The sequence below is a fragment of the Bacillus rossius genome, chromosome 1 (genome assembly GCF_032445375.1).
Source record: "Bacillus rossius redtenbacheri isolate Brsri chromosome 1, Brsri_v3, whole genome shotgun sequence".
Taxonomy (NCBI): domain Eukaryota; kingdom Metazoa; phylum Arthropoda; class Insecta; order Phasmatodea; family Bacillidae; genus Bacillus; species Bacillus rossius.
In genome coordinates, this window is record NC_086330.1 from 240697124 (window position 1) to 240709505 (window position 12382).

Here is a 12382-nt window from a genome sequence, read left to right on the forward strand (position 1 = left end):
GGAACATACTCGCCGAACATTACAATGTTTTGGGCGACCAGGAGCGTATTCAATCCTAATGTCTGGCTCAATCATGTAGCTCATGTTGCCCTTAGGGTCTCCCATAATCGTAGCTCTTATTACCTTCTAATGTTTTGCTATGATTATAACATATTCGCTAACTACCACTTACATTACAGAAACTTCTAATTTGTCTGTGGTAAAGATAGCCAACTCTTCATCTTTAATATGCAGTACCTGTCCTTCCATATCAATAACGAATCAATATCGATTCATGATGTCCAGTCCTAGAAAATATCTCATCGGTGATATCAAAAACAGAAAGGTCTGATAATGTACAAGTTCCAATCCTTACCTCTAAATCCAGCTGTCCATGCACAGTTGAAATGTCTCCGGTGGCTGTTTTGAGTATATGTGGGATAGGTGTTTTCTTCTTCTACTTACAATGTCTGTGTGAACTAAAGATGCCGATGCCCCTATGTCAACAGTAAGTAAACACTATCTGCCATTGATCCAAGCAACAAAATTGCATGGCCTCGATGAAGTAAGGATACAGGAAAAACCCTAGGGGCTGCCATGTCTGAGCTGGCATGCACTCTCACACACCAGCTTTTGCAAATTTCCATATTGATCTTCCTGTTTCTCTTCCTGTTGTGTTGTCTTCCTGCATGTCAGACAGTCCCACTTGATGTGTCCTAGTTCATTGCAGACGCAGCACCGCGTGCGTCCTCCTGCTCTCCTGATATGGTTACCTGGAGTATTATTCAGTAGCTTATTCAATGCCCTGAGAATATCTACTTCATTAGTGGTGTTTCTGGCATTTTTTCCATTGTAGGGCTCCAGTCTATCTCTCATTGTCCTGATGCTTGTGTTTCTTGAGGCACTGCATGCTGCCTTAATTTCCAGGGCATGAACCAAGGCCTCGCAGCTCTTCTTGTGTCGGACAAAATGAAGAGTTTGCTGAACCTCCTCATCTCTTAGTCCGTCTATAAAAGCACTGGTGGCTAGCTGCTGGCGGAACATTGTTGATGCTTCTAGATAGGCGAGGTGCACGAGTCGCTCAATGTTGGCTTCGAATTCTTGAAGTGTTTCAGAAGATCGCTGTTGACATGTCTTCAGGGCTTTTCTATACACCTCACACATGTGTCGGTCACGATAACTCAGCTCTACTAATATTCCATAATCTTTCTGGTCTGGAATTGGTAAGGTCAACTGCAGCTCTAGTGGAGATCCTCGTATAGCCAAGACGATTGCCATAGCCTTTTATTTCTCGCCCCAACCATGTACTTCTGCAGCTGCCTCGAACTGTCTTCAATACACTGTCCACGAAAACTGACAATCAAAGGTGGGTGGCTTGAATTTCGTGGCTGCTGGAAGGGCCCTCCATCTTAACATCCTCGAATTACTCTTCCGGTTTGCAGCAGCGGTAGCTTTTTTAATCATCCGATGGCACTCCTCGGTCACAGCTTCTACACGCCGTTCGGTTGCCTGATTAAGTTGAATTAACTGTTGTTTCTGCCGGGAAAGTTGCTTTTCTATATTGTAAGAGTTGTTGTTCTTGTTGTGCATGGTGCTGCTCCAAACTCTACACTTTGCATTGCAACTGTATGCTCGTTTCATCGATTTTCTTCTTCATTTCTGCTTGGTTCTTCTTGATGTCCTCTATCTCGGCCTAGCATTCTTCACCTTTTCTTGGCAGTTTTTCATTTCAATCTTCATATATCCTTGGCTATTTCCAATTTTATTCTTCATATATTCTTAGCCATTCTTCATTTTATTCTTCATTTCCTCCTGGTTACTCTCGATTATATTAATCATTTCCTCCTGAACCTTTTTCATTTTCTCTATTTTATTATTAATTTCAGCCAAAAAAGCTATTATGTATTAAGTTCGTCGGCCACCATCTTTCGTGTCCACATACACTACTAGCCTATTACTATTGTATTATGAATAAATTGTTATTTCCCCTACCAACTAACCTAAACCTCCATTAAAAACTAACACTAACTTTACTACTTTACTACAATCAAATATAACCACAGTTCCTAAACTACCTCAATTCTCCAATAACTAAATTCGTAAAAATAAATTATTATTTTTTTAATTTTAGTTTAAAAAATTGTATACTTAATATATTAATTAGGGCTATCCACTTCTGACACCGAAATGTTACGAGAATTATGTGGGGGAAATTGGCTCGTAAGGGATAGCCCCATTTAGTTTTATTAATAACTAATATTAACATTTCTAATAAAAATTGTACTTTAAAAAGTCAGATCACCAATCACTTGCACTTAAAAATGTTTATTCTCAGGTCACTACACGACTGTCAGTTTCCACAGTTCGCACCCCTCACTGGAGCTAGACTCAACAGTTATTCGCCCCTTACCACGCACCTGTCCTCACACACACAGCCTCGCGCCACTCAGTCGCACTCTCACGGTCCCGTCGCTCCTCGTCGCGCTGCTCTCCAGGGGGTCTCTCACCCTCTTCGCCGATGCCGCACTCTCGGAACTCCCGCGGTGGCCGGTGTCGTCGCTTATATACCCGTGGCGTCCTTCTCATGGGGCCAAGAGCGGCTGTGACGTGTCGCGTCATCCCGGGCCGACCCGACGCCCAAAACACCCAGAACAGCGACGTTTATTAACGCCACTCCTCGCGGCGGCCTCTGTAAGCCCGGAATTCCCAGGCCGCTAAAGGTTACAATATCCCGAGGCGTAAAGGTGCGCGTGAAGCTTGGAGGGGAGAGGGGGGGGGGGGTGACGAGGACCGTTGTAATCCGGCCCAGCTCGCTTGGCATGCTTTACGTCAATGGTCAGCGCGTGACGTCAGTTTCCGTGCGGGGCTGTCAACCAGCTCCGAAACTGGCGCGCGTTTGCTGTCCTGTCTGCGTTCGTAACAATATATTGAACAATAATGTTTTTTTTCATTTCTCATTGGATATAAAGGACAGAGCCGCCCACGGTCATTTTGCGGCTCGGTGGAGGGTTTAGGTTTGTGGCTCCCTCCCCTTAAAAAAAGAAGTAATTTTTGTACTTCATCGGCCCGAATTTGCCATTAACACACTATTCACCTGAAACTGAAGATGAGAAATCTGAGATCTGGTTTTTACCTTTTTCGATGGGACTATACCACCAGACCTGTATGTAGTTAGTTTAGAAAAATATATTGGAATGATTATGGCTAAAGTTTCAGGACAAATAAAAAAGATGACGTTCAAAATAATATTAATATTACTAACTTAAGTGTTGAAAAAATTCTTTAAAATCAAACAATTGTATGCAAAATTTCGTTTGATAGCGCTTAAAATTAAATTATAGCATACTATAATGGTGTTAGTTTCAGTTGATCAACAGTTTGTATTTACTTTTTTTCTCGCTTTATATGTGGCCCCCCTTTACAGTTGATTATTTTGTGGCCAGCGGCAATTTGCCTTTTCTGCCCCCCCCCCCCCCCCCTTCCGGCCCTGAAAAGTGATTCCAACAAAAAAAGGAAAGACAATTCATCTAACTTATAACATTAATCATTCAAACACAAAACGACATAAGGGAAGATAATGGGCATACATATGGAAAAAATAATGGTTATGTGTATGGGAAGATAATGGTCAAACACATAATCATTCACACACAGAATCATACAAATCAACTAACACACAGAATCATTCATTTAAGATACTTAACTCACCGGTGATGTGCAGGAAAATGGCTTACCCAACACCAAGTTGTAGTCAGAATAATATTTTTGCATCACGGACTCGGTCGCAATGCTAGGAGGTACAGGTTAGCAAAGAAAAATAATAATATATAGACTACAGCGTTACGCAATCGTTAAGTCAGTGATAAGCGTAACTATATATAGGATACAAAGGAATTTATATTTTGCCCGCTAGATTTATCAGTGTATGATACTGTCATAGTCTCTTTCTATATATCTGCGTGTGTTTGAAGGTATACCCTTAATACCATAATAAATATTAGTTCGTTAAGTAACAGAGAAATTATTTAATAGTACCAACAATCCATCCAATACTTTGTATTTTCATCAGTCTGAGAGGGTTATGGGTACCGACAATTCATTTAAATAACCATATTTTTTCCTCAGTGTGTGCTTTGTTGGCCAGTAAACTAACAAGGAAACAATCTGACAATTATGTAACACAAAGTGCGCACACTGGCAGCATACAATAAAAAGCTGTTACTGACGATAAGAACGCACCGACAGACGCGCGTGGCTCCAGTCTCCAGAGAGATAGGGCGATACACTTGCAGCTCGGCGGCCGACCTGAGGAACCAGATCTCGCTGGCCAACACGGAGGGAGCCGCCACCGCGGCCGAGTGGCTGCCCCAGGTGCTGACCATCGACAGCAAGACCGTGGCCGTGGACAACTCGGAGCCCATCTCCCCTCAGGCCTACCTGGACAAGGGTGAGTCTCCGCTTCGCACACCGCACATGCCGCGATGCAACATACAGTTAAGTGCGTGTCCATGTTAAGAAAATCATTATTTCCATAAAATAATTATCTTTGAACCAAATAACTATCAAAACAGAAGTTAATTATTTGTTACGTAAAAAATCACATTTGAGCTGATCTAAATTTTTTATTTTTATTTTTTTCAAATTAACGAATCTTTTTTAGAACCAAATATTTTATTAATCAAACTTTGGATTTACAATAGCTGCGTACAAACAAATCCATGAAAACCGCAAATTCATACTTAAAAAACTTTTATACACATAATGTAAATACTATAACCAGGGTCGGTCACTTGGTTTTATGTTTATAAAGTTGATGAGTCATTGCTACACCACGCTGGACCTTTTCGAAGTTACTGGCCAGAGATCCGTATGGTTAGAGTAGAACTTGCGTTCTCTGTTATTAAATTCCTTATTCTGTCACTAATTCATCCTTGCTTCATATTGCCTTGTACTGATCGTCAGTGATTTTCTTTTCCTCCAAGTAGGTTGTCCAACTCACCTCAGCGACCTCATTTGTTTATTTCATAATTTAAAAAAATTAGCTTGTATCTTTACTTTTACACTGGCTAACGTCAGAAAGAATATTATTGTATTATTACAGGTTATGATTTTTCCACCTTTATAAACTTCGCATATATTTTATACATGTTATAGGAAAACCCACATAAACACGCATAATTTTCAGAATTCCATGCTTTCATTTGGAACTATTTACTTTAAAATCCAGAAATTTATTTACGAGCAATACACACATGTGCATTCAGGAAGTGACAAAACTCGGATGGCAGCTGATAACGGTCAAAGTATAGTTGATTAGGAGACAAGCATATAAAAACATATATAATCGAAATAAAAATGTTTAGCTATTTCTAAAACACTATTAGAATGGTAAATAGTTTGTGACGGGTTCTGGGACAATCGCATTTTCACTGCCCCTATAAGCCTATATATGTATAGTCAGCCTGGGAGCTATGCAGCCCTGCATACTGTGTGGCGGGTTTGCGTGTTTGGCGTGTGTAGCTGTTCGGTAGCCGCCCGCCAGTCCTAAGCCAAGGCGGGAAACTTTGACGGCAAGATAGCGTGAGTAGCCCACCACACATCTGGAGTGCTTCCATGGTGAAAGATGGACCAACGTTTTACAGGAGATATACCTCTGGAAAATCGACTACAGCCGTTTCAAGCCACAATATCCCGAAAAAAAAACATGAATTAATTCGACACCAACATCAACTGTTAGGGATGTGGTGGTGTTCTTGTCATATTCACAAGCAGATGAGCAGAGTGCGCGCGCGTGCCCGCAGCCAACTACACGGACGTGATCGAGCGCGAGTCGGGCGTGACGCAGCTGCCGGTGCGCTTCTGCGTGACGTCAGACGCGGAGCTGCGCAAGTGCCGCGCGCTGCGCGTGTCCGCGCTGTCCCGCGACGTGCGGCCCACCTTCGACTGCGAGCTGGAGGCCGGCCTGGAGCGCTGCCTGCAGGTCATCCGCGACGGCGGCGCCGACATCGTGTCCGTCAGCGCGCTGCACATGCCGCGCGCCGTCGCGTGAGTGCGCCACTGCCGCTGCCTGCTGACGATCTTCCTTCCTTATTTACATTACAAAACTACTTTAGGTCAATTATTAAAGACATTTATCATCCATCACCGGAATACGGTGCGAAGAAACAACTGATTAAAGTAAAGCATAAAACTTGCCCCCTTTGGATTATCAAAAATTCACAAACCGTAAGAACTTTTCCGCCCTAAAGCATATGCTAAAATTCCTTTGTTAGCCACTGTAGATTTACATTCCAAAACTACTTTAGGTGAATTCTTAAAGAAATTTATGATCCATCACCGGAATACGGTGCGAAGAAACAACTGACTAAAGTAAAGCATAACACTTGCCCCCTTTGGATTATCAAAAATTCACAAGCCGTAAGAACTTTTCCACCCTAAAGCAAATGTTAAAATCTCGCTTACTTATGGTATTGTCGGGTACTCAAACGATTTGTTGTAAAGAGCTAAACATAGATATCATAGACGCAGGACACTATACGGAAATGTTCTAGTAATCAAGCTTTAAAGAAAATTATTTATTTGTGAGTTTAAACTTGGAAACAATATTCACTAAAGTTACTGTTAATGATGTCTTATTTACAAGAAGAAGCCATCTTACCAGTTTTGCTTTAAATAAGGGATTATGAAAATTTTTAGAATTTTAAATAACCTAGTTTTTTCCCTTATAAGCCCATTATTTTTCCCAAACATGAGCTACGATAAGTAAAACCTTTTCACCACTTCAAGACACTTATAGACAAAACATATTCAATAAAATTAATATAACACAAAATAAGTATCGATATTTGAAGAAAACCGTTTTACCCGGTCAAATGTGTTTGACAAAATTCAGTTGTTTCTTGGGCAACGAAAGCAACCAACATTCAAACGTCAGTTTCACCGTGGAATGAGAGACTGATGATAATCATCCTTTCATGAATGTCAGTAGAATGGATAGCCCAATAAAACACAATACATACAGAAAACCTACTAACAGAGTTTCCTACATTAAAGCACCCACTATCAACTAGCCCACATAAAATCTAGTCCACACTTGTTAATAAAACACCAAATGTCTACGAAGAATCCAGTATAAATAAATTACTATGAATATAAAGGGTTACTCTGGAGTACGTTAATATGCAATAAAGCAAATAAAATTTCTCTACTGAAAATAAAGATTCGAAATAAAATATTGCTACCTGCTTTACAACTAGGAGACAATGCCAAAAAACAATTGTAAACATTTCTATGCACTACAAAAAACAGAGATCCCTTCGGTTACCTTCTCAAAATCAGATCAATCACCATGTTTCTGAAAAAAAAAATCCTTCATAGGACAGACTTGCACAAAAATTTTCAACAGCCATACAACAGTACTTAAATTAATAAAGATATATAGTTTTGTCCACCTAAAAGCATTGAAAAATTTTCTTGTATAATCACAGAATGATAATAAAATTATTATGAATAAAATAAAAACATTCTAACAACAATAGCAATATTGACTGGAATGTCATAGTTCAATATAATGAATATATATATAATATGCTGCACCAAATAGGCACGCTCTACCTAATTGGTCAAAACCTTTTCTAATCATGACCAACCACACAGATAAACCGCAGCTTGATGTAGCACTCTGCTGCTAACTGCACGTGAACACTACTACAGCAAGGCATGCTTGAACGTCGGAAGCAATGATAGTTTCATAGACGTGAACTCAATTCAGAAGCCAAGAGGTATTGTAATTCATTTTTTTTATGTTTATATAGTTTAGTTACCTCTTTTGGACAAGTCCCTGCATTCTAAGCCAGGTAAGCATGTGATGGGCAGACAGTAGGTACACTGCAGCGCATGTTTCCATCGTTCTTTACTTAAATTTTCATGTGTTTGTTTTCTTTTGGTGTTTCAACAGACCCTTGATATTGTTTATAGAAGTGTATTATTAAATTTAAAAAGCACTATTCACAAAATATCAAATAATGTTTCACACAGAAGCTGAAGAAATGGATATATATACATACATATATATATATATATATATATATATATATATATATAATCCAAATATTGTGCCTACCACGTACTCAATAACAAGGTTCCGACTGTTGTATTCGCCAACGAGTTGTTCAGTGTTAAGATATGCGCAGTCAGCATGCTCCGTGTTCTCCATAATACAATTACGTATTCCATTCCCCTCGAGCAACATACGCCTGCATTCTGGTGAATGTGAACCTTTAATAATTCCGTTCTTGCTGGAGAATGCAGGCTTGGCTATTCATCAGGCCTAATTTCACTTGGTCATTACATAATTAATAGTGACAGTTATTTGTAAACTTTTAAGTGTTGGCTCCTGAATTTTACATTTCTGTTTCACTTAAACAGCTGTAAGAATCTGAAAATTAACGGCATGTGTTTGTTTATAAAAAATTAAACTTTGCATGCAATTTATGCATGAATATAGGTAATTGCTATGTTAATTATAACTCGTGGATTCATAATTTTAAACTGGCTATAAAAGCAGAATAACTGCAATTTGTCACCTATCCCTTCTCTAGTATCGGCAATTTCCGTAAAAGGCGATGTAATCAAAATAAGAGTTGGGGATCCGAGTGTGTGTACAGAGCCTGAGGGACTCAGTAGTCTGTGCAGTCCTTGTAGCTGCTATGTTAGACTCTCGTGCTCACGGAAGCCTGAGTTGAATGATGATTCCAAAAGTGTTGAAACATTGCGAACTGCCTTTAAATATTAGAAGATCCTTCAAAAGTAATCTGCTTGGCTGTGAGTCAGCATTTTTTTTTTAACTTTAGTAAACAGTTCACATCAGTTTTCATATGGAAACTATATTTTGGTACTACACGCAGCCCAACAAAAAAGAGGTAGAATCTTTCTTCAAATGGTTATGCGGAAAAGGCTGAAAGACGGAGAAACTTGGATCTTGCGTTCTTTGAATGGTTCCTGCAAGGGGGGGGGGGTGGTAGATTGTACGTACGCTAGTGCTTGAGGTTTGCTGTGACATGCAGTGGCGTATGTCCAAACACATCCAAGCTGAAGGCGAGTGTGCGGTTTGTGCGCAGAGAGTACAACCTGCGGCCCGTGCTGGCCGAGGTGTACGGCCCCGACAGAGGCACCTTCTCGGTCGCCATCGTGAGGAAGTCGTCGCCCTACCAGTCGCTCGCCGACCTGCGCGGCGCCAGGTCCTGCCACACCGGCTACGGCAGGATATCCGGTGAGCTGCCTTCCCGTCTCCCTCGCACATCGAAACTGCTTGGTAGTTGGGCTCCGCATGCAGATGGCAGATTCTCCAGGGAGACATGAAATATGTCATAATGACATTTTGGTGATTTCAAAAACATACTATATTTTTTGAAGACTTGAATAATGAATTTTTAAAGTAAAATATAGCATGGCGGTATTGAGGGCAACACATCAAGGCCGACTCATCCAGATCGGCTTGTAGATACTTACTTCAAAGTCATTATCGGCGTTATTTCCAAACAGTCGCTGTTGTAGTCGGTACCGCCACGTCGCACACGAGAGGTCGCGGTCGACATGGATCTGCACCGCCGCACAGTCGCTCTCTTGTCGCTCTCTTGTCGCTCTCTTGTCGCTCTCTTGTCGCTCTCTTGTCGCTCTCTTGTGCTCTTGTCGCGCTCTGACTGCAGCCGTCAAGAAGCGTCTCGGAGACGAGGCTCGCCACAGACCAGACAGACTTGCCACGAGGCAGTGGTATAGCAGCCATCCGAGCACCGAGCCTCTTTGGATGCTACTGGAAAAACAACAACCATTATAGTTTGAGAGGGCGTTTACAATCCTACACTAAAACAAATTAGTTTATTTTGAAACTACATGCGGAAAGATTTACATCATCAGGTTTTAAGAAATAATAAAAGAGAGTTGAGATTATTTTATATTTCTGGTAAAAGATTCAAATTTCCATTACATGTTTATAAACAATGTATAAATGCTACAGAAAATATTGTCACGATCCACCTTCAGAGGGGGGGGGCGAGAATCGTAGCTCTTTACATAGAAACAACTCGCTTGGCATCAACTAGTCTTAACTTCATAAAATACTTTACTGTACCTAGGATCATAGTTTCGTCATCCCGTACAGGATGTCTGGTGAGAGCTGAACTAAGGAGATTTTGCAAAATAACATAATACTTAATTAAAATTATTTTATTCTTAAAGTCAAATACTCAACATCATTTTAAAGAACATTTAAATAGCGGGATTACAATTTAAAACAATAATCTCTTTACTTCCTTAACGATTGAACGACCTTACAAGAGAGAGAATGAGAGAACTTCACTAAACACTTCCCTAGTCCTTCCGAATACCTCAAATCATAATTAATACTTAAAATTAAAACAAAGATAAGTCCATACTCACATTTTCCGAAAAGCCTTTCTTGATCGATTACTTTAAAAAAATAACGTAGGGGCCTCTCCTGCCCTTGAAATCCCGAACGAACATTACATTTTAAAAACTATGACGCGTGACCCCTGACGAGGGCCATAGCCTCCGCCCGAAAGCTTGACGACTACATTATGACCTAACTTAAATTAAACGACTCGTGGCCTCTGGCGTCGACCATAGCTTCCGCCCGAAAGCTTGAATTCCTACATCACGAACGAACTAACAACTCGTGACCACAGGTGAGACGCATAGCCTCCGCCTGAGTGAGCCCCGAGTCACCACTCACTTGCGCTTAAATTCGCGCGCCCTGCCGCGCCTACCATAACAAAAGCTCGTTATTGAAGTCAAATTTACTAAACAACTAACTAGAACATCTGGGAAGACTACCCCCCCTCTACCCCAATGTGCAGGCCACACCGCGCGGCTTGTTACGACAGCGCGCCCCAGTAACTGCGGCCCGTGGCTGCGCCAGCGCGCGGCCAAACAAACAAACAAAATTCTGCAAGCCCGCAGCGCGCCGCGCCGGCCCCGTGCCCCAATTACATGGTCACGCCACTTGCGCTGACGAGTGAACAGAGCAGCCAGCCCAGAGTCCCGTCAGTAAAGTCCCTAAATTTGATTTCAACAACCCTGCAAAATTTCAACCCGCGACATAACCCTCCCCTCACAGAGCTCGAGCCCCATCGAGCTACCTCAAAATTACAAATTGTCTTTTTCCATTAAACCATAACTATAAATTCCTCATTTCACAAAAATAATAATTTTCTTAGTTCCTTGCTGTCTGAACATACATCTAGATTCTGCATAAGATTTATTTTAAAACAACAAGTATTCATAAAATTAAATGTAAAACTTTTATCTGGTTTGTTCTCACAGGAACCTTCAGAGGCTCGAGTTCTCAATTCTAAAAAAATTGTTCTGTTAGTGAAGCTCTCTTTACAAATTAAATTACTGTTCTTAGTTTCTCAGTATTCGTTAAACAATGTGCAAATTCTTGATAATTATTATTATTTTTTTTTTCGGTTTCCGTTTATTACCATACTTCTTTCGTTCTTCAAAAAAAATTAAGTGTCCTTACAGTGTTTCAATTAATTAAACTCTTATCTCGTGAAGGTTGGTGCAACTCCTCGAAGTCAGTGTTGTCGAGAAGAGTAGCTCCCTGGGCTGGCCATCAGCAAACACCACTCAACTCCAACAGCTACTGGACTGGCTTCCAGGGCAGCTCACAACTTCTCCCCACATCTGCTTCGGAGTTGTGCCATCCTCATCACGAACAGATTACAATTCTGAAACATCATCAACAGGCATTACCATCACGCCTGACAAATACAAAACTAACTACTAAACTGCAATCGATGGGCAAGGATGCAAACACACAAAAAAATAAAATTAATTAATTCAACTGCTAACATAAAGTATCCCACCCTTAGCATAATCTAATCAGGCAAATAATTTGATAGGAAAAACTTAAGGAAGGGAAACATGACCTCCAATGATTTTCCCTAACTCTTGAGTCTTGATCTTCTCTATACAGCAAATAGTCCCCCACGAAGTAACTGGGTTGAAGGTCAGTTCACATGACCCACCCATAACCTCTTCTACTCTTCTTTTCTTCTGGGGGCAACCACAATGCCCACCAATCTCTCTCCATGGTGCCGAACCAGCTATCCCATGAGAGTAAACAACGTAGTCAATAGAAGCGCAGAGGGGAAACACCAATCTCTGGCTTGTCGAGTCATAAAACTGCTTTATCTTCTTCTTCTTCTTCTTCTGAGTAAAAATATCTGATTAACCTTGCTTCTATTCTTCCAAACAATAAAAGTTCATCAGGTATCTTCATGAAAAAACATTCTAACTAATAATAAGTATTTTTCTTCTTCTATTCTGTTAGATGTAATAGAAGGCCATGTTAGGGAGGTTATAGGGAAAAAGAGTGGCC

The 12382-nt window shown here is 40.8% G+C and overlaps 1 protein-coding gene across 1 annotated transcript in view; it reads left to right on the top strand.

Moving 5' to 3' along the window:
• The window catches only part of LOC134527410 (transferrin), an 82537-nt gene that overhangs the window by 51570 nt on the left and 18585 nt on the right, over positions 1–12382 (top strand). Inside the window, exons 8-10 of the mRNA XM_063360074.1 lie at positions 4272–4426; positions 5781–6024; positions 9099–9250. Coding sequence (XP_063216144.1) covers positions 4272–4426; positions 5781–6024; positions 9099–9250 — 551 coding nt within the window. The remainder of the gene's footprint in view (positions 1–4271; positions 4427–5780; positions 6025–9098; positions 9251–12382) is intronic.